A 23,975-nucleotide genomic window follows, 5' to 3' on the forward strand; every position below is an offset into this window, starting at 1 on the left:
GAGTTCCGTATTTGTACCCATTCCAAAGAAAGGTGATGCAACAGAATGTAGAAATTATCGAACAGTATCATTAGTATCACACACAAGTAGGATTTTGCTGAAGATCATTCAGAAATGGTTGCAGTAGAACGTCAACAGGGAACTGCCAGAAATTCAAGTCAGATTTAGACAAGAATGTTAAATGAGGGATATCATTGCTATTGTCAGGTGGATCTCGGCTGAAAGCAGAGAATACCTGTGTTTTATTGACTATGCAAAGGCATTCGACTGTATGGATCATAACAAATTATGGATAACATTGAGAAGAATGGGAATTCCAGAACACTTAATTATGCTCATAAGGAATCTGTACATAGATCAAGAGGCAGTCATTCTAACAGAACAAAGTGTTACTGAGTGGTTTAAAATCAGGAAAAGTCAGGTTTGTATTCTTTCACCATACTTATTCAATCTGTATGCTGAGCAAATAATCCAAGGAGCTGGACTGTATGAAGAAGAACGTGGCATCAGGATTGGAGGAAGACTCATTAACAGCCTGCGATATGCAGATGACACAACATTGCTTGTTGAAAATAAAGAAGACTTGAAGCACTTACTGATGAAAATCAAAGACTACAGCCTTCAGCATGGATTACACCTCAACATAAAGAAAACAAAAGTCTTCACAACTGGACCAGTAAGCGACATCATGATAAATAGAAATATTGAAGTTGTCAAGGATTTCATTTTACTTGGATCCACAATCAACGCCCATGGAAGCAGTAGTCAAGAAGTCAAATGACATATTGCATTGGGCAAATCTGCTGCAAAAGACCTCTTTCAAGTATTAAAAAGCAAAGATGTCACTTTGAGAACTAAGGTGCATGTGACCCAAGCCACGGTATTTTCAATTACGTCATGTGCATATGAAAGTGGACAATGAGTAAGGAAGTCCAAAGAAGAATTGATGCATTTGAATTATGGTGTTGGGGAAGAATATTAAATATACCGCGGACTGCCAGAAGAACAAACATACTTGTCTTGGAGGAACTACAGCCAGAATGCTCCTTAAAAGGGAGGATGGTAAGACTTCATCTTACGTACTTTAGACATGGTATCAGGAGGGACCAGTCCCAGAAGAAGGACATCATGCTTGGTAAAGCAGAGGGTCAGCGAAAAAGAAGACCCTCAATGAGATAAATTGACACAGTGACTGATACAATGGTCTCAAATATGGCCACGAATGTGAGAATAGTGCAGGACCAGGCAGTGTTTCATTCTGTTGTACTATGAGTCAGAACCAACTTGATAGCACCTAACAACAACAGCTACAATCTCCAAGTGTTGGTCAGCATGAGTACCTGTGAGGTAGGCAAAGATTTTTTTAACAACACCCTAACCAACTAGATGGAAATCTGGTGGTGCAGTGGTTAGGAGCTATAGCTGCTAACCAAAAGGTCAGCAGTTTGAATCCATCAGCTGCTCCTTGGAAACTCTGTGGGGGCAGTTCTACTCTGTCCTGTAGGATCACTGTGAGTCGAAATCGACTTGACGGCAGTGGGTTTGGTTTTTCTTTTTTGGTTTTAACCAACTAGATAGAGTTCATAAATTATTTTCAAAGAAACAACTCAATCCAAATCTAAAATGACTAAAGCAGTTCACGTTTTATTCACGCTTCACTTCTATAGGAGTTAGGGATGAAATGTTGTCTTCTATTCCAAGAATAAAGTCTTCAGGTAATAGTTGATCTAATTGATCATCATAAGGAAACCCTGATGGCATAATGGTTAAGAGGTATGGCTGCTAACCAAAAGGTCAGCGGTTTGAATCTACCAGGTGCTCCTTGGAAACCCTATGGGGCAGTTCTACTCTGTCCTACAGGGTTGCTATGAGTCGAAATCACCTGGATGGCAACAGGTTTGGTTTTTGGTTTTATGATCATCATAAGAAGACAGGGTCTATAATCCCTCTAATTCTTTTTTTTTTTTCCCCTCTGGAATAATCAAATAATTATACTGCTGCCAAAGTCCACGCAGAACTAGTCATCAGTATTCTTCCCTTCAATCTTTTTTTTTTTAATTGATGTGAAATTCATATAACAAAATTAACCATTTTATGGTGCAGCCACAGTGGCAAAGAGTTTGATGGTTACTCAAAAAGTTAAAATGACTGTATGAGCCAGCAATTCCATTCCTAGGTGTATATACCCCCCCCAAAAAAAAATTGAAAGCAGCAACTCAAACAGACATATGTACACCAATTTCATTGTAGCATTGTTCACAATAGCCAAGATGTGGAAACAACCAAAGTGCCCATCAACAGATGAATGGATAAACAACATGTGGTATATACATATAATGGAATAATATTCAGCTATAAAGAAAAATAAAGTTCTGACGCATGCCACCACATAGATGAACCTTAAAAACATTATGTTAAGTGAAATAAGCCAGATTCAAAAGGATAAATATTTTTATTATCTCACTTATATGAAATATTCTAGAATAGGCAAATCCAGGGAGACAAAATAAGATCAGTGGTCACCAGGGGTTGGGAGAAGGAGTAATGGGAAATTAAGAAAAAATAATAACTATTTTAAAATGAACCATTCAGTGACATGCTTCGTATTTTTACACAAATAATGTATGCCTTTGTCATTTGTTTGCTGACCAACCATGTCCTCTCTCTGTGAGGCATCCTTGCAAGCATGCTATGCTAATTTTTCTTCACAGCAATATGTAAAAAAAAAAAAAAAAAAAAAACACATAGCAGAGCCTATGACAATACCTCGGCGAGGGGGAGGGCAGGGCATGGCTGTCAAACAGAGGCATATTATTTGCATAAAAATACAGTAATTAGATTCACAATGTTTTGCAACCACCGATTCTATATAGTTTCAAAACATTCTTATCACCCCAAAAGGAAACCCTATACCCATTAAGCACTTATGCCCCATTCCCACTTTTCCCCAGCCCCTGTTGACCATTAGTCTGTTTCTGTCTCTATGGATTTACCTAGTCTGAGTATTTCATATAAATGGAATCATATAATAGGTGACCTTTTGTGTCTAGCTTATTTTACTTAGCGTGTTTTCAAAGTTCATCCACGCCGTGGCATGTATTAGTACTTCATTCCTTTTTATGGCTGAATAATATTCCATTATATGTATATGCCATAATTTGCTTTTCCATTCATCTTGTTGGACATTTGGATTGTTTCCACCTTTTTGCTGTTGTGAGTACTGCTATTAACGTGTATGTGTATTATTTGTTTGACTTCCTGTTTTTAATTCTTTTGGGTATACAGCCCACTGCCATAGAATTGATTCCAGCTCATAGCCACCCCATAGGGTTTCCAAGGCTGTAAATCTCTATGGAAGCAGACTGGCACATCTTTCTCCCGCAGAGCCACTAGTGACTTCAAACTGCCAGCCTTTCGGTTAGCACCACTGTGCTATTTTAACCACTGGGCCATTGCTGGGTAGTATAGTAGTTCTATGTTTAACTTTTTGAGGAACCAACCGTTTTGCACAGAAACTGAACCATTTTACATTCCCACTAGCAATGTACTAGGGTTCCAGTTTCTCCACATCCTCACTAACACTTCTTGTTTTCCTTTTATTATTATTATAGCCATCTTAGTGGATACAAAGTAGTATTTCATTGTGGTTTTGATTTGCATCCCTCTAATGATTAATGACGTTAATCATCTTCTCATATGCTAGTTTGGCCATTTGTGTATCATCTTAGAGAAATGTTTGTTTAAGTCCTTTGCCCATGTTTTAACTGGGTCATTTGTCTTTTTTATACTGTTCTTGAATTGTAAGAGTTTTTCTTAATATATTTTGAAAATTAAACTTACTAGACTTATGATTTGGAAATATTTTCTCCCGTTTTGTATATATCTTTTTACTTTCTTGATAATGTCCTTTGATGCACTAATGTTTTAAATTTTCATGAAGTCCAATTGATGCATTTTTTTGTTGTTGCCCACACTTTTGGTAACTTATCTAAGAATCAATTGCCAGAGCCAAGGCTCTGAAGATTTACACCTATGTTTTCTTCTAAGAATTCTATGACTTTAGCTCTTATATTTAGGTTGTTGGTTGATTTTGAGTTCATTGTTGTGTGTGGTACGAGGCAAGGGTTCAACTTCGTTCTTCTGCATGTAGAAATCCAGTTGTAACAGCACCATTTGTTGAAGACACTATTCCTTCCCCCTAAATGGACTTAGCACCCTTGTCAAAAATCAGTTGACCATAGGTATATGGATTTATTCCTGGGCTCTCAATTCTGTTCCATTGGTCTATATATCTGTCCTGTGTCAGTACCACACTTTTTAGATTTGTGGTATATTTTTAAATCAAAAAGTATGAGTCCTCCAACTTTAATCTTATTTTTCAAGATTGTTTTGGCTACTCGGGTCCTCTTGCAGTTCCATGTGAATTTGAGAATCACCTTCTCCATTTCTGCAAAAAAAATAAAGGGCTACTGGAATTTTGATAGGGACTACATTGAATCTGTCAATTGCTTTGAGTAGTGTTGCCATCTTAACAACATTAAGCCTCCAATCTGTCTTCTTTCCATCTTAACTTAAGGCTCACTTTTCTTACATTTCAGATATTTGTACATTTTCACAATGTAATAATAGGTCATAACATGTAAGCATCTGATAGAGTTTTCACTGTCAATCACAAAGTAATCTGTATATTTCATCTCCAGAGGAACCTTGATCAAATGTCTCTTGTATTTCTTTGCCTTAGAAGTGAAACCAGCATATTGATGTTAAGTTTGGAACCGGTATAATCTACTGTGCCAGACTCTGGGCACCCCTGGCTGACTGACTCCTTTCAGCTGGGCTGGAGCCAGGCAGGCCAGATCCAGTGCCTATCCTGCAGAAGGCTAGGACTATACCTGCCTCTGGCCTCACTCCTAGGAGAGGGTCCTCCTCCCTGACCCCACCACAGCAGTGCCTTAAACCGCTGCCAAGGCAAGGATTTGGAGACAAGGATTTAAAAGGGTGTTGGTATGTAAACTGTCTTTGATGCTCTCTATGTAAGAGCTAACTAGTGTTTCAGGAAGTCCTTGGAATGATAAGTGAATTATTAAAATTATTTGCAACTTTTATCTTCCTGGGCAAGATTTCTGGATTAGTAAAGTTACATTGATGAAGGCAGTGGAATAGTTAAGTCATGTTTCAATTCTCTAATAATCAACATTTAGTTATCTCTAGAATGCAGAATAACTTACTGCACTGTAATCTAATTTGTGATTCTTATTTGAACAAAATGCAAAATAAGTAAAATAGAGGCTTTGGGGTTTTAGTTATATAAAGACAAAACTGACTTTCCCTATGAATGAGTTAAGAGATTTTAGCATTTTAGCTGCAAGAAACTGGAATAATGATTCAGTTGAGTAGCTCCTGAAGTCAGGGATTTCCTATGGCTCTATTCTGAAGCTGACTCAGCAACTTTTTTGTGCCAAATGTTTTGCTGGTTCTCAAGGACTGGAACACTCATTCTTGGTTTTTAATGGGCTTTTAATTGTAAAAGAATTTTATCTTAAAGGCATGTTTACTTGAAGACATTACTGTTTTATTAAAGACATTCATTATAGACTAGAAGAAAATCAAAGGGATGCAGATGAAATGAATGTCATTCATTAAAAATTCTTACCAGAACTATTAAAAGAAATTTTTTATATGTATTAGTTTAACTGCAACTCCTGACTTTCTGTGAGGCTTTGCTTTTTCTATTTCACGTGTAAAAAGTTTCCTACTCTTATTTTGGTCACCTGAACTTTCCAATTTTTAGCCTTCCTCCCAGCCATCTTAGCACTCCAGGCAAAAAAAAAAAAAAGGTTTCAGAAATTAGATTTAATTAAAATTTATAATATAGTGACATTTATTCTATTTATAATTCCGTTTATCTCTGTTTCCATATTTTTTTATTTTTAATACCCACACATAAATGGAGCCATGGTGGTGCAGTGGTTAAGGGCTTGGCTGCTAACTAAAAGGTTAGCAGTTCGAATCTACCAGCTGGTCTTTGGAAACCCTATGGGGCAGCTCTACTCTGTCCCATTGGGTTGCTATGAGCCGGAAGCAACTCAGCGGCACCTAACAACAACAACAACATACATAAATGTTCCATGTTTAGTTTTGTTAGCATCACCTTATTTTTTTTTTAATTTTTATTGTGCTTTAAGTAAAAGTTAACAAATCAAGTCAGCCTCTCACACACAAAAACTTATATACACATTGCTGCATACTCCCCATTCCTCTCTGTTAGCATCACTTTAATGTTAATAACTTTATCCCTAAGACTCCTGCCCATCACCCTACTACCATCAGGTTTGATGAGTATTTCCCGTAATGATAGATTCAGCCCATTAAATTCTCTTAGTAATTAAAATATTATAGGTCTTGAACTTTAATTCTTATTTAAGGAAACAATAAAACAATTTTCAATTAACATAAATAATCTAAGCAAGGTTTTTTGTATGTAACATGCTTGTACCCTCTAAATGTGATGTGCTGCTCAAATTCAGGCTTACATATAAGCAGAGCAAGTGGTTGCCTTTTTAGTATATTTTAAGGGATGGGCTTCAAAGAACTACAGGCTTCAAACACCTGCCCTCACTGGCTCATCATATAAAAGAACACATGCTCTTGAATCAAACTGCCTATGTTCAAATCTTGGTTTTTCTACTTACTGGGTGTGTGAACTTGGGTAAGTGCTTAGTGCCTCTCTGCCTCAGTTTCCTCATCTGTAAAATGAGGTTAATAGTATTAACCTTATGAATTTTTATGAGGATTAAATAGTATAGCACTTAGTATAAAATCAGCACTCAATGTTAGTTGTTATTATTGTTAATATTACAACAATATAAAGAAGAACGGAGCATCAGGATTGGAGGAAGACCCATTAACAACCTGCAATATGCAGATGACACAACCTTGCTTGCTGAAAGTGAAAAGGACTTGAAGCACTTATTGATGAAGATCAAAGACCACAGCCTTCAGTATGGATTACACCTCAAAGAAAACAAAAGTCATCACAGCTGGACCAAAAGCAGCCTCTTAATAAACAGAGAAAATATTGAAGTTGTCAAGGATCTCATTTTACTTGGATCCACCATCAAGCCCATGGAAGCAGCAGTCAAGAAATCAAAGGATGTATTTGCATTGGGAAAATCTGCTGCAAAAGACCTCTTTCAAGTGTTAAAAAGCAAAGATGTCACTTTGAGGACTAAGGTGGATGTCATTCATTTGCATGTGAAAATGGATAATGAATAAGGAGACCAAAGAAGAACTGATGCGTTCGAATTATGCTGTGGGTGAAGAATACTGAATATACCATGAACTGCCAGAAGAGCAAACAAGTCTGTCTTAGAAGAATGGTTCTTAGGTGGAAGGATGGTGAGACTTTGTCTCACTTACTTTGGACCTGTTATCAGGAGAGAACAGTCCCTGGAGAAGGACATTATGCTTGGTAGAGGGTCAGCGAAAAAGAGGAAGACCCTTAACGAGATGTTTTGACATAGTGACTGCAACTGTGTGCTCAAGCGTAGTAGCAAGATTGTGAGGTTGACACAGGACTCTGTTGTACATAGAGGGTCGCAATGAGTGAGAACTGACTCAACAACAACAGTATGACTAATATTTTTATTATTTAGAGTGAAGACACTGTTAACAGATTAAGCCTTTAGAATCCATGAATCTTAGATAAATTTATCAGATAATCTGGCTGCCACCTCTGAAAACAAATTTAAGAGAATGGATGCACATTGGACCATTATTAGAATATAAGAGGAAGAGAAAACTTAGCAACAGGTGTGACCTAAGGAAGGCAGTTCAAGTTTGAGTACTTTTAATCACTCCCTCCCTGAACCATTTATCTTCCTTGGTATGCTTTCTCCTAATGCTCCTCTTAAACTGTTCGTTTACTTTTTCTCCAGCTTCTGTGAAGGCACCTTTTCTTTGGCCCAGTCATTAAGTAAATATTGATGTTATTCAGAGTTCTTTCGTAGACCTTCCGTCCACACTCTATACTATCTGTGTGACTCTAGTTCCTATCTCTTTTCTAAACTTCAGGTTTGTATTTACAGTTGCCTATTATAGATCTCTTCTTGGTGTTCCACAAGTATCTCATACGCAGCATGACCAAAACTGCATTTATAATCTCAATGAATGACGTTACTATCCACCTAGTTGTCCAAACCAAGTGTTTACATTTGTTTTTTGTCCCTCTTCCTCACAGTATATATTCAGTCAACTTCTTAAATCCTGTGACTTCTACCTAAATATTTCTCTAATCCATTCACTTCTCTCTGTCCTCACTGCCATTATCCTAATTTAGACCACCATCATCTGTTTTTTTTCTAACTTTATAGATTATGAATGCATCACACATACAGAAAAATCCACAAGATGCATATAGAGAATCTGAAGAATAACCACAGAATGAACATTCTGGTGTAGGAATCTAAGAGTATCAGAAGCCCTTTGGTAAACCTACATCTCTTTCCTGGAATTCTGCAATTACTTACTAATTAGTTTTCTCCCTCAGGTCTTGCTTTCTTCCACAGCAGCCATTTTTATCTTTGTGAAATGTAGATCTGAACCTGTCATACTACTTTAATGACTAACCCTTTAATAACACCCTATTGTTACTGGAGAAAGGCCCAGCTCCTTAAAATTGCCTGCAACTGGGCTTTTGCTTGCCTCTTGTTTTACCTCTACCATCTTCATACCAGCCATATGGAACTTTTCATTTCATACAGTTTCCTCTTTCTCAAAACATTCCTCCATCCTTCCCCTCAATAAAAGCAAAACCCAAACCCGTGCCACAAGTCACTTCCAACTAATAGTGTGCCTATAGGACAAGGTAGAACTGCCCCATTGGGTTTCCAAGGCTGTAATCTTTATGGAAGCAGACTGCCGCACCTTTCTTCCTGGGAGCAGCTGGTAGTTTGAACTGCTGACCTTTTGGTTAGCAGTGGAGTGCTTAACCACTGCACCGCCGGGGCTCCTACCCCTCAGTAACTCCTACTTATCCTACATTTCCTCCAGGAGTCTTTCTGTCACCTCCCAAATCTGAGCAAAGTGCCCCTCCTTTGTTCTTCTGTAGTGCCCTGTAGTCAACCTATTTTATTGTAAACCTATTTACAATGCAGTATTTTTCTGTCTTCTCTACTGTCTTCTTCACACTATGCTCCTTGCAGTACCTTGTCCATTCTTCACTGGTACTCTTCCTGGGATCTGGCTCACTGATTGTCTCTCATAAAACTTAGCCATTGCAGTCAAGTCAATTCTGACTCAGCAACCCTATAGGACAGAGTAGAACATAACCATAATAACCATATGGTTTCCAAGGCTGTAATTTTTATGGAAGCAGATTGCTACATCTTTCTCTTGCAGAGGGACTGGTGGGTTTGGACTGCAAAGCTTTCAGTTAGCAGCCCAGAGCTTAACCATTGAAAAATAAGTGAGAAGATGATCCTGGGCAAGCAGAGCAGCCAAAGGACAGCAGAATACCCAAAGAAACCAGAGTGGGAGCAGAGAAGACAAACAGCAGGCAAAACCCTAATCTCCTTGTTGCCAATACTATTATTCTTAACTGTTCCTTCTCTTCAAATTATTTGATGTTTTCACTTTGACCTTTATCCCTTCGTTCATTTTCCTTACTGCTACCTAGGTTCAGGGCCTATTACTGCCTCTTGCCTGGAGTGTATTATCAAACTTTTTGGCTCTAGTCTTAAATGCCCTTCAACGTATCCTAGATAGATAAGACTTTTGGTTAATTTTCTTGCAACTTGCTATAAGGAAACAGGAAGTTTTCTCTTTTCTTTATGATTCCCAGGGAAGAGAATTTTCAAATATTCCTTGGAGAAGTATGCCAATTTCTTTTAGCACTTATTTTTAGAAGAATTTTCCTAATTCTCTCCTGCTGTGGTATAATCCCTTATCCTCTTGATTGGCGCTTACTGGATCAAACAACAGGTGTTTATCATCACTTAAACCATCCTTCTTTACATAACTAGAGACAATTAGCATTTCACTTACATAAATGTTTATTGATAAATATTTATACTGTTTGCAGGCACCATCCCACTCAGCTTTTTCATCTAATCTTCTAAATAAATCAACTGTTTTTAAAATATATCTTCATGTGGTTCACTTAGATCTCAAATATTTTTTTTTATTTGTGAAACTTCATAGTAATTCCTTAGTATTTGCCTTTTATTTGTTTTGTTTTCTTAGATTATCACATTTTTATTTTACATTAAAACTTCTGAATCATTTATTACCTCTAGTCAGTCTTTTCAGCTTCTGCATTGTCAATATTGTTTCAGTTAACTAAAACATTAAGTTAATGATTTATTATAGAATTTATCTTGAAATGGTTATATATTGTCCTTCCAAGTCTCTTTTCAATGATGTGTCCTTTTATCATCCTGGGTATAATATGTAAAATTATTGATTCTCATTATTGGGTTTATCACCTGTATACTAATGACTCTCCAGTGTAGGCCTACCTTCTCTCCCAAGCTCCAAACTGTTGCATACTGGAATTACCCCTGCATCTCACCTCTCCATCATCAGAAGCCAAATATAGCACCCTTCTGTCCACACTGTTCCTCTTCCTGTATTGCTTTCTTAATGAATGATACTCCCTCTTACCTAATACCCTAATAACTTGAAACCTCACTATTATATTTACCTTCTTTTTCCCAAGAGCACAGTCAGTTTCAGAAGCCTCTGATACGGCTCTTTTAAGTATCCTTTTTCTAATTCCTATTGTATTAGTTCAGGCCCTCTTCATCTTTCACCTTTAGGATTGCTGTAGCACACTAACTGCTCTGCCTGGCTCCAGTCTCTCTCCCATCCAATCCATTATCAATCAAATATTACATTTTAAAGTATGTATTACTTCTGTACTAAAAATCTTGAATGGTCCTCCATCTCCTACAGTGTTAAGTCCCTTCAAAATTTGTCATTAACTGAACTGACCAGCCTTATGCCCTATATGGAAACCCTGGTGGTGTAGTGGTTAAGACCTATGGCTGCTGACCACAAGGTCAGCAGTTCAAATCCACCAGGCATTCTTTGGAAACCCTATGGGGCAGTTCTACTCTGTCCTATAGGGTTGCTATGAGTTGGAATCAACTGGACGGCATTGGATTAATTTTGTTTTTGGTTATGCCCTATATTTCATTCCTTTCACCTCCAACCTCTAACCTCATTGGGCAGTTCCTCATTCTGTAAGAGTACTTTCAAACCTCTGTGGTTCTGTTCATTGTTTCTCAGGTTTCAAATGTTCCTCCTGTTTTTCCCATTGTTTTAAACCCCAACTCACTTGTCACCTCCTCTGTGAAGCCTTATACAGTTTGTCTCATCAGAATTAGTTATTTCCTTTTCTGTATTATCATACATAGTATTTTGTTCGTACATTAAAACAAGCATATACTTGCTCTTTTATTTTTTTTTTTCTTAAAACATCCTTTGCCAAAGAGTCGATCCCAACTCATAGCGACCCCATAGGACAGAGTAGAACTGCCCATAGAGTTCCAAGGCTGTAATCTTTGCGGAAACAAGCTGCTACATCTTTCTCCTGCAGAGCTGCTGATGATTTCGAACCACTGACCTTTCGGTTGGCAGCCGAGCGCTTAACCACTGAGCCACCAGGGCTCTTCCTTAAAACACAGCATGATTTATTTGTTCTGTGAGACTTTGGGAGATAAGAATCTCATCTATATATAGAAGACACTCAATTCATATTTACTAAATGAAATTAAAGTTGGGAAAAAAATTCTATAGTGTGGTGTAGGAGGAAGCACACCAAATTAAAAATTCAGGAGATTTTGGCTTTTATTCTTGACCTATCTTTTTAGATATGGGGTTTTGGGCAAATATTTCTATTTTTCTGTGGTAGAATTTGTTGTCTACAAGAAATTTTTATGGTTATCACTCCCATGCTTAAAACCCCTAAATGGGTTCAAACTCCAAAGCCTAGCATTCAGGGGCTTCGCCAGCCTGGTTTTAGTTACCTTTCTAGCCTTAGCTCCCACTGATCTCCAGTAACAATCAGGAATCTGGTCGTACTTATCTTCACGTTCCTCCCTAAATAATTGTGTCCATTTTCACCTTGGCTTCTGTATCACTCAGAGTCCTGGCAAGAAACAGATGACACTCTCAACAGGGTAATGGAGGAGAATTTAATGGAGGAACTAGTTACAACAGAGTGGGCATAATTAAGGAAAGCCAGAGAAAGTGAAAAAACGTTTGGGGCTACTAATAGCTGGGAGTTGTTACCACCCCTAAGCTTCAAGGAGCAGGACTTTGAGTCAGTTTGTTCTGATTCAAACCCCTGCTGAAAATTTGCCTTTTCATCCCAGATATACTGAATCAGAATCTACATTTTATCCAGATCCCCAGGTGATTCTTATGTATAATAAATTTTGAGAACCACTGCTCTACCGGTGGTTCTCAGACTTGGTTCCTAACCAGCAGTAGTAGCATCGCCTGGGAACTTGTTAGAAACGCAAATTCTCAGCAGGGGTTCTAACCTGTCAAGGAACCAGGGAAAGGAGCAGTTACCTAAAGAGACTCATAGTTCTCAGAGTGGGCTGCCTCCACAGGATCTGTGGCCTTAAGTAGAGGAACATAACCACTATCAACCTGATGATGGGAACAAAGGAATAAATACCCTGTCTGCTCTCCATTCTTCAGCCAATGCCTTTCTTTGACTGAACTCAAATAGAAGCCACAGTGAAGAGAGATTGTTGATCAAGTCCATAAATGATAGCTAGTATCTTGGGTATAGAGCAGGGTTAAGAATGGAGAATGATGTGAAGGAGCAAATGGAGAATTCAATCTGTTCTCCCCACCTGAATTTAGTTCTGTTTATCTCATATTAATGCAAGTGTCTAAGACTTACGTAGAGATTATCATGCTCCAGGCGCTGTGACACACAGACGGGAGAGGGACGGTAAGGAGGAGGTAGGGAATAAGGGGCAAAGGAAGCTGAAGAAGTTATTAGATCATGACCTCCAACTGGCTATTTACTCTTTGCAGATGAACTTCCTATTTGCCATGCTAATGGATTTGGACTTATTGTAAAGGCTAATAAACAAATTTAAACATGGAAATAACAACATCAAATTTGAACTTTTGAAAGAAACTTTACTGCTGATGGAAAATGGATTGAGTCTGGGCAAGATCAGAGGCAGGAGTGTGATAAGAACCTAAATTAAAGTTGAAGGAATAGAAATATAATGATAGAGCAGGGTTTTCGAAATATTAAGGAACTAGAGTTGATAAAATTGGGAACTAGATATGGAAGCTAATGGAATAGATAAGGTCAAGAATGACCCTCAGTCAGTTTCTGACTTGGCACACAGCACCTTTGGGCCTTGACATTAAGATACTGTTTCCTTTCTCAAAAATTTGATAATCTAGTAAAAACAGACAGGTATATAAATAAGTATAATTACCATGAGATATGTAGTTAATACAATACGCAATGAGATTACTAAAATAGATTATTTTTAGTGCCTCAGGGCAGAAAAAAATAGAAGGGCCATACGTTGCTTCATAGAGGAGAGACTGTTAAAGTTTGGGTTTTTTGTTTTTTTACTCTTTATAATGAAATAGTTTTAGACTTCAGAAAATTGCAGACATGATGCCTTTTTGCCCCTAAATACTTCAATGTGCAGTTCCTAAAAAAAGGTGAAAAGGGAAAAAAAAAAAAGACATTCTCCTACATAAGCATAGTAAAGTTATCAAAATCAGGAAATTAACATTGCCACAATATTATTATCTAATTTCATTCAAATTACATTTCGCCAGTCTTTCTAACAATGTTCTTTACAGCGAAAGAAAAATAACTTTTTTTAATGATCTGGGATCTAATCTAAAACCATGCATTGTATTTAGCTATTATGTCTCTTTAGACTCCTTTAATCTAGAACAGTTCCTTAGGTGTTTAGTTTTCTTTCATGACGCTAACATTTTTTAAAATATTTGGTCAGTTGCTTTGGAAAATGCCCCTCAAATTAGCATTTTCTGATGTTTCTTGATGATTGTTATTGTTGTGTGCCATTGAGTGGATTCCTACTCAAGCCACCCTGTAAGACACAGTAGGACTGTCCCATAAGATTTTCATTCCACTCATTGGCACACAACAACAGTCTTTACACCAGATCTTTTCTCCAGTAGAGCCATTGGTGGGTTCAAACCACCAACCTTTTTGTTAGCAGCTGAGCACTTAACCATTGCTCCACTCAGATTATATATTTTTGTCAGAAATACCTCATATGTGATGTTGTGATCTTCTTAGTGCATCATATTAGAAGGTTAATGATGTTAATTTGTCCCATTATTGGTGTTAACTTTGATCACTTAGAGTTCTGCCTACCAGGTTTCTCTACTATAAAAATAATGTTTTTGTTTTGTAATTAATAAGTATATTATGGGGAGATAATTTCAGACTATATAAATATCTTGTTTTTCTTGAGACTTTCATCTTCTAGTTTCAGTATTCACTGATGATTTTTCTCTGAACCAGTTATTAACGTGAGAGTTGCTATGTGGTGGTTTTCTATCATTTCTTCATTTATTAGTTGATGCTTTGCTATAAGGAAGAGCTTTATTTATTCCCTTCTTTATTTATATTAGTATTTACTTAAGGATTCTTATTTCATTCAATGGGTTGTAATCTATTATCCTAATTTATTTTGATGTTCAAATTGTCCCGGGTTTGACCAAAAGGAACCCCTTCAAGCTGGCTCCAGGATCTTTTAGACGTGTCCCCATCATTATTTTAATACTTCCTTACTGAAGAAAATTGTGGAGGAAGAGTAGTAATTTACCAAGAAAACAAAAGGATGAGAGAGAAGTTATTTTAGGCAGAGAGAACAATATATGCTAAGGCAGGAAAATATGAAATAGTATGATGTAATATGATATCTGCAATACTATCAAATTTCCAAGTGGTAGAGTAATGAGTGATGAGGCTGAAAAGGTAAGCAAGGGTGGATCTTACATACATTTCTAAGGAATTCATCCTATGCATGATAATGAACCATTGATATAAATTATAGAACAAACATTTTATGGCAGCCATGCTCTGTTTTATAATCTTGATGCACAGAAATCCCAGGAATACTTTCAGCCATGCTCTTTCATGACATTAACATACTTCAGAAATGTTATGTGGCTCATTCTCCTGAATGAACAAATAGAAACACTTATAAAACTATTAAACTGAAGACAATATAAGAAATTATTTTCAGATATACAAAGTGCACTAAAGCCCTGGGCCTATGGACTCTACCATTATCAGTCTTTCAGGAGAGCTTTGCACCCAATTTTTCTTAATATTAGAGGTTTCTTTGAAAGACAAAATGCTTTGTACACCTGAATCACAACATTCTTTGAATTACCAGAGACCCCAGCTATTTAGCCTGAACACATTACTGTCATCTTAGCTCTTTAAGTTTCCTAGGAAATCTACTCGTTGTGTTAAGTGGTTTGCTTTTCAGAAAAATCCAGGAAGTAGAGATAAAATGAAATTGAGCTACAAACACTATGGGAAATAGAGACAGTAATATTAATAAAAAAACAGAACAAATCTCTATTTTGAGATTTTGGGGATATCTGAAAAATGACTAATGATTGACACTTTAAGTAGTTTAGGGAATACTTTTACTGGTTGTTTTGAAGAATAAAGTATCCTCCTGCGGTTTTACATTTAATCAAGAAAACCCTGTATGAACATCTTGTTTCTACTATATTCTGTTCTACTAAAAAAAAAAAAAAAAATTTTTTTTTTTTTTTTTAATGATCTGAAGCCATCTTTTCTTCATTTACTTTTTAATTTTTTTAAAAAATGGATTTTCAAGCCAAGGTGAAACACTGTGTATTAAGAATTGGTAGGATGAACCCCAAAACTATTGCCCTAAAATAATCTTTAGACCTTAGACCAAAAATATCTCCTAATTCTTAAAACCAAACAATAGTTTAGCTTAACTAGTAAACAATATCTGCCGTAAGCATTATGCTCTTTTAAGACCTATCCATGTGGGATCAAACTGACAGCAAAAATCTTAGGGGGCAGTGAGTTTCTTTTAATGGGGTAGGAAAACCCAGAAAAGGAGGGTGAGAATGGTTGTACAACTGGAGGAATATAATCAGTGTCACTGAAATGTACATGTAGAAACTTGAACTGGCATGTGTTTTTGCTGTGTATATTCTCAACAAGAACAAAAATAAATAAAATAAATTATTAGAAAAAAAAGAATTGGCAGGTTGAAAAGGATGCATTTGAAGTAGGAAAAAGTAGTATCACTGGTATAAACAGCTCCATTTCCAAAGATGGCCATGCCTCAAGAGAAAGGTTACTGCTACGTAACAAAAACCCTTATTGTAACTCTTTGCTCACTCAGCATAAAGGTAACCATTTGTACTCTCTCTGCCCCACTGAAGGCCTTCTAAATCATGGACATTGCCTGTAGTATTTAAACATGTCATTGATGATGGTAATCCTGAGTAAACCTGTACCCTTTTTGTACTGAGTCCTTACATATAGTCTCTTTAGTGATTTATAAGTGCTGCATGGAAGAAAGGAAATCGCAATAACATTTTGAGTATTTTCCCTACAAAGATTTTGAACTAAAATATTGTCAATCAAAAAAAAAATATATATATATATATAGTCAACCAACATTTGCATTTATGAACCAGAAAATATAAAAGAGACAAATTAAATCATACTTACAGAAATCTAGGCTTAATAGATAGATCCCAGATCATTAATCTGTGGCTACTTTAGAATTGCTTTAATCTTAGAAATCTACTTCAGAAAATTAGATCCAATTCAGATAAATGCTGTCAATTTGTTATCGTTAGTTGCTGTCGAATCAGTTCCTACTCATGGCAACCCACAGGGTTTTCTTGGCTGTAGTGTTAAGAGAAACAGATGGCCAGGCCTTTCTGCTGGCAGCATTCAAACTGCCAACCTTTTGGTCAGCAGTGGAGTGCAAACCATTTGCGTCACCTAGGGATCTTACTATCAATTTAGATGTTATAATAATTCAGCCTGTTAACTCTTTGCTCAGTTAAGACAGCTACTATTGGGAAGGATGCCTAGACTCCCCCCAACTCTCACCCCCATGTAAAGGTCCCATACCTAAACACTTCGTAGTTTATTTTTGCCAAATTAACTAACCTACCTACAAATTATCAATAACAAACATATATCATCAGCTAATTTTACTATAGTAAATTAAAATAAATATTCTGAACACTATCATTTTCTCTGTAGGATATATGTTTTTTGTTAATGTTTTGTTTTGCTTCATAGTGTAGATAACTTGAGTAAAACCAGTGGTCTCACAGATCACCTTTGTGACTGTTGGTATTCATTTGCAAGGAAGCTGTTAGAATGTATTTCTGGCCATGAAATAGTTTTTACTTTATAGGAAACTATTTTGTTCATCCAAAGAACAAACTTCCTTTTATTATAACCTTCTTACCTTTTAAAAAAAAAAACAGGTCTTTCCTTCCTTTTCTACTTCTACCTAAATGGATTTTATGGACCACCCAAATAAAAACTGGCTGCCAGGCTATAACTTACCTAGCTTTGAGACAAAATGGATGCTTTTTTCTCCTTAATTTTTTTTTTTTTTTTTTTCCTCTCGCATCAGACTTCTCTGCTAGGCTCAAAATTAAGAAAAGGGATAGTGTGGTAGAGAGAATATTTCTTGATTCTTTTCCCTGCCTAATTGAGTTCTCTAATAGCCCAAGGCACTAATGTGCTTTGGGGGTTGTAACTTACAAAATAAGAGAAGTCAGAGATAAATATTTGTATGCGTACGTCTTGTCTGTCCGCGTTGCACAAGCAGATAGGCTGTGCTCAAACTTCTAGGCAGCCATAAGACTGCTAGGAATGAGACACATACACCCAACAGTGTCAACCATTCTGTGGGTGCTGCATTGATCTGTAATCGAGCTGGACACACAAGACACACAGTGTTGGCAAAGTGAAAACCATTATTATTTATAGAAAGCGAATGGTAAACAATAACAAGAGATTCTCAAAAGGAGAACCACTTACCCTCCCACAAATTACCCATGTCCATCTTATGTCGCTGGGCAGGCATACCATGGTTCAGATCAGATGTCAGATGCTGTCTTCACGTCACCACTGCCTCTGGCTGTCACCACACTGTGCTGCTCAGGAGGCTTGCACAGCTCCCAAGGCTTCTGCTCTGCCACTGGGCCCTTCTGAGCCTCTGCCGCAGGCTCCTGCCATGCTACCCAGGCCTGCGGGGCTCCCACTGCCCAGGGGGTAGGTGTGCAACCCCTGCCTCCCTTGCCCTACACAAACAAGTATTACAGCTCTTTTAGCTCCACTGGCAAGGCCCCTGCCCAGAGGCATCCAGTTCCACCTTGCTGTAGGAAGCCCTTGAACAGGATCCTTTGAGGTAACCCCTACACAGGGCACATTCAGGCCTCTGACCTGTGTGGGCAAATGTTACAACTCTTTTACCTCAACCAGGAAACCTCCTACCCAGAAGTACTCAGCCCTCACTCCATGGGCTGGCAAGCCCACCACAGCCATCTCTCACCATCTCGTGTCATCTTCAGCATTTACTCTCTCTTCTGGGTCTAGGAGGTTCTCAGCACAGACCCTGGGTCCAAAGGATACTCTGTTCCAGACACTTCTTGATGTTAGTGAGGTCCCCCTGAACCTATGTGGTATTGGCCCTTATATTCAATTTAAAGGCATGGCCCTCCCCCTAGGACCATTACTGACCAATCCCCTCAGTAGACCACAATTCACTTAATTTGCATAGTCCCTGTCAATCGTTTTGTGGGAGTTACAAGACCGTAGCTAGAAAGACTATATAAAAGCAATTCATTGCACTGCACTATTTTTAAGATTTTTGAAAGCTTTCATTTTGAAGCTCCTTGTAAATCACTGGTGTCAACATCAGATAATAGTTCCGATTGTGTTTCTTTAAAAAAAAAAATGAAAACACAACTATTTGCTTACCAAACTTATTTGAAAATGTATGCCTTCTTAAAATGGGCTGCCCCGAGCTAGTTCTTGGGAGACCTCTGTAAGAGAGCCTGAGCTGTACGTGTGAGTGTCGTGTGTCCTCAGCCTGGGCCTACAACTACTGGTCCCGCTTTGTGTATGTCCCTGGTGTTGACCCTGGGGCATTGTTTGTCCACTTTTGATTTGAAAATGGGAACATTGAATCACCAAGGTCAATGGTTTTCAAAGTTATTTTAACTACAAACTTTCCTTAAATTAAACCTTATGTGGACACCTGGAAACCCTGGCAGCGCAGTGGTTAAGTACTACGGCTGCTAACCAGAGGTCTGCCGTTCAAATCCATCAGGTGCTTTTGGAAACCCTGTGGGGCAGTTCTACTCTGTCCTATAGGGTTGCTGTGAGTCAGAAACAACTCAGCGGCAACAGGTATGGACACATAGTCATCCTGCGTTTGGTGAGGGGCACAAGAGAACTAGATGTATTAACGTTATTTAGTAACTCCTTATAAAGAGCGACTGTTGTTTATTTCATTAATTTCTTTCCTATGTGGAGAAGGTAAGTGACAAATAGTTTTATCCTCATATTTGCAGGACCAAGTTAGCCCTTTTTTAATGCTGAAGTAGCTTACTATTCCTTCTGTGTGATTTGGAGTGGGTCATGAGTGAGAAAAACCTCTTGGCACATATAAGGTGCTTGTTAAATATTTGCTGAAAACATTCACGCACACATATACCTACCTTCTAATGTGCCAGGGAATGAAAATATTCCTACTTTGAGACTTCCTTTAAGTTATTATATATCCAGAAGTTCTCTGTATTAACATGCAAATTGTTTAGCCAGGGAGCAGTATTAACCCCTAGCATCAAAGCTTGGAGTATTTATCCAGTGAGGCAGTCACTTGTGACATAGAATCTGTGAATATTGAAGGGCTGACTTAGACGAGCAAAAGAGCAAAGCAGGAAGCACCACTTTGCTTTTCCCTTCCCACTTTGAATTTGTTGAGCCCTTAACTATAAGGAAGACACTGTTCTAAAAGTAGTGAAGGATATAAAGATTCATAAGATATAGACCCTACCTTTGAGGACTTTACAATCTACTCACAGAGGTAAGGGAAATATTTCAATCTCTACAACACAAGATAGTGGTAATTGCTGTACAGAAATACAAACAAAATAAAAAATTATTTCAGAAGATAGGAGAGATTTTTCCAGACATAAATTTCCACACTGCAATTTCCAGACCGAAAAAAAAGAATTAGAGAATTACAAATTTCTACGGTTAGAAAACCATCAGGTAGTTTACTACCCTCTTGCTTTTATTAAGGAGCCCTGGTGATGCAGTGGTTAAAGCGCTCAGCTGCTAACCAAAAGGTCAGCAGTTCAAACCCGCCAGCCACTCTGTGGGAGAAAGATGTGGCAGCCTGCTTCCTTAAAGATTTACAGCCTTGGAAACCCTATGGGGTCGGCATGAGTCGGAATGACTTGATGGCAGTGGATTTGGTTTGTTTTTGGTCTTGTTATGATTTACTTATTTACGTGTCTTTCTACTGAGCTATAATTTTTTCATGGCAGGGTATATCTTCTGTGTATCCTCAGTTTCTAGCTGTGCCTGGTTTATAGAATGCACTCAACAAATATTGGTTGAAGGACGTGTGTATCTCTGAAATGTGTTTTACTGCACCTGAATGAATAGGCCAAGACCTCAGTGAAAGTGATAAATTACACATAATCCTGTTTTTAAGTGTTTACCTACATTTTTTACTAGAAAATGTTATTCAAATTTAACATTAAATGATCTCTAATATCTTTCAAGCTTTGGAAATTTTGTGATTTTACAATTGCTTGTGGGGAAGAAATATCATTAAGAGTATGGTCATCTTTATATGTCTTTTTCTTTGGGCACTTACGACAGTGTCATTCATCTTAGGATGGAAACTCTTTGGAGTAGTCCCTTTAAGTCAATTCAGTGAACATGGGGGTGGGGAGGGCTGCTAAATTTAATAAGATGCAATAACTAAGAACTCACAGACTACTGGGGGACGTATCCAACCATTATTAAGTGATTTAAAGAGATGGGAGCTTATTTGTCTGAGATATCAGAAGTATGAAGACAGGCAATCCAGGGCTTGTACAGCAGCTCATTGTTGTTACCAGGGACTCAGGCCCTTTTCTTCATGTTTCCATGCTTATTCTGTGGACTTTAACCTCATGGTTAAAAATGGCTACAGCACCTCCCAGTATCCAGCCAAACCATATTCCAGGTAGAATAAAGATAGACGGGGAAAGTTTTCTCCTCTTCAAGCTTTATCTTTTTATTTTTAATAGGAAGCCTGTCCCAGGAACTTACTCTTACATCTCACTGGCGACAGTTATATCATAAGGCCACTCTTAGCTGCAAAGTGTCTAGGGGAGAAGCAAGCTGTGGGTGGTGATTAGGACAACCAACCAACAGTGTCTGTAGTTACTCATTTTACTGTTTACCCTTTGGACAGTAGACCTGTAAGTTTCCATGGAGAAGCCCAAGTTATTTATGCTTGAGCATATAGTGCTCCAAGAAGTCTCTTTTTGTTATTATTCATTTTTAATTGAACAAATATTTATTTTTATTGTCCATTATGTGCTAGATACTCCACATACTGTTCTAGGCATTGGCGATAATAGCAGTGAACAAAAAAGACAAAGTCTCTGCTCTCATGGAGCTTACATTCTACTGAGAAGAGAACGGATACACACACATACACCCCCATGAAGAAAAGTAAAGTAGGGTAAGAGGAATAGAGAGTGATGATAGGTACTATTCTATATAGGATGTTCAGCAAAGGCCTCTCTGATGACATAATATTTGAGCAAATACCTGAAAGATATGAGGGATGGATAGTGATCCAGGCAGAGGAAATAGCAAGTGCAAAGGCCCCGAGGAGAGATGTGTTTGGCATACTTAAGGAAAAGCAGTGAACCAGTATGGCTGGAGCACAGTGAAGAAGGAGGAAAAGGTAGGAGATGAGAACAGCAGATGCCATAACATCTTGGGCCTTGTAGACCATAGCTAAGATTTTACCGTAAGTGAAATGGGAAGTCATTAGAGGGTTGGTAAGCAGAGGTAGCATGATCTGACAATTTAAATGAATCTTTGTAACTCCTATGTGGAGAATAAATTGTAATAGGACAAGGATAGAAGCAGAGAGACCAGTTAGGAGGCTTTTCGATTTTCCCAGGAAATAAATGATGGTTTGGATTAATGTGGTAGTAGTGGAATGGTGGGAAATTATCAGATCCCAAATATAGTTTAAGGGTAACTTTGAAATGCTTGTGACAAAAAGAGAGAGTGGAGGGAGAGTGGGCTGTCTCATTAGGGGGAGAGTAATTGGGAGTATGTAGCAAGGTGTATGTAAGTTTTTGTGTGAGAGACTGACTTGATTTATAAACTTTGACTTAAAGCACAATAAAAATTATAAAAATAAAAAAATAGAAATGATTGTGACATAAGAGAAGAAACAAGGATGTCTCCAAGGTTTTGGCTTAATAACTGGAAGAATGGAGTTGCTGTATACTGTTAAGGGAATTGCACCAGTAAAAGGTATCTTGTGGGTGGGATGGGAGTGTAGGAATCAAGAGTTTGATTTTGCACGTGTTAAGTTTGAGTTGCCTATTACAATTCCAAGTGCATGTTCGATGATTTACAAGTCTGGAGATGTTTATTATCTATCAGCTATTGGATGATACAAAAATCTAGAGTTGAAGGAAGAGGTTAGGATTGGAGATAGAAAATTAGCAGTCAGTGTATGGGTGATATTTAATGCCATGGGACTATATGACGTCACAGAGGGAGTTGAGTAGATAAATAATAATCTTCTAACCTTTTTTCAGAAGAAAGAAAACTTCTTATGAAATCCTAAAGAAATTCAAGTTTGGGGTACTTCAGTTTACTGAATAGCTCATTAAGTGTTCAAAATATAGTGTACATGGACTCTGAAGCCAAACTACCTAGGTTTGAATCCTGGCCCTTTTATTACTAGTTGTGTGATTTAGGCAAAGATATATAATCTCTCTAAACCTATATATTTCCTTATCTGCAAATAAGGATGATTATGGTGCTTCTCCATAATGCCGTTGTGAGGATTAACGAATTAATTTAGAACAGGTCTTGACATATTGAACGAACTCAAAGAGGATTAGCCAATATCATTATTAAACTTCAGCAAGTTTTGACATATGATGTAACGTTGCTAACTTGATAATGTTCCACCAGATCAGGCTATATTTTGGAAGCAGGAGAAATAATTTCTTACCTTTCGATCTTCCTTTGGGGACATTTGAAATTGGAAGTTATTGATATTTATAAGTGACTCCCACATGTTTCAGCATTGTATTCTCTCAATTCTCTCCCTGTTTAGGTCACAGTGCTGTCGATATCACCAAGGTGGCTAGAAGACACCGCATGTCTCCGTTTCCTCTGACATCTATGGACAAAGCCTTCATCACAGTCCTGGAGATGACTCCGGTGCTGGGGACAGAAATCATCAACTACAGAGGTACTGTTATATTTGTCCATTGCCCTTTCTTCATTTTTTTCAAGTAACATATAACAACATAGTTTTCCTGAAATAGAAGAGTTACTAATCATCATCACAATTATTACTATCATACTTTTCGTTTATTTCTACTCAACTCTAAGGTCAGTCTTAAAGGTATACAGAGCTGCTTTCGAGTCAGCCCCCAAATCATGATGACCCGATGCACAATGGAATGAAACACTGTTCCTGCCCCATCCCCATGATCAGTTGCGGATCAGACCATTGCGATCCATAGGATTTTCATTGGCTGATTTTTGGAAGTAGATTGCCAGCCCTTTCATCCTAGTCTGTCTTAGTTTGGAAACTCCACCGAAACCTGTTCAAAATCATAGCAACACACAGGTCTCCACCAACAAA

General features: G+C 37.7%; 1 protein-coding gene across 5 annotated transcripts in view; it reads left to right on the forward strand.

Annotated features, from left to right (window-relative positions):
- Window positions 1-23,975, forward strand: part of GPHN (gephyrin) — a 569,154-nt gene that overhangs the window by 426,477 nt on the left and 118,702 nt on the right. For all 5 annotated transcript variants that reach the window (XM_049899425.1, XM_049899421.1, XM_049899422.1 and 2 more), the window contains one exon: window positions 23,439-23,576. In XM_049899425.1, the coding sequence (XP_049755382.1) occupies window positions 23,439-23,576 (138 nt within the window). The remainder of the gene's footprint in view (window positions 1-23,438; window positions 23,577-23,975) is intronic.

This window comes from Elephas maximus, chromosome 10 (genome assembly GCF_024166365.1).
Source record: "Elephas maximus indicus isolate mEleMax1 chromosome 10, mEleMax1 primary haplotype, whole genome shotgun sequence".
Taxonomy (NCBI): domain Eukaryota; kingdom Metazoa; phylum Chordata; class Mammalia; order Proboscidea; family Elephantidae; genus Elephas; species Elephas maximus.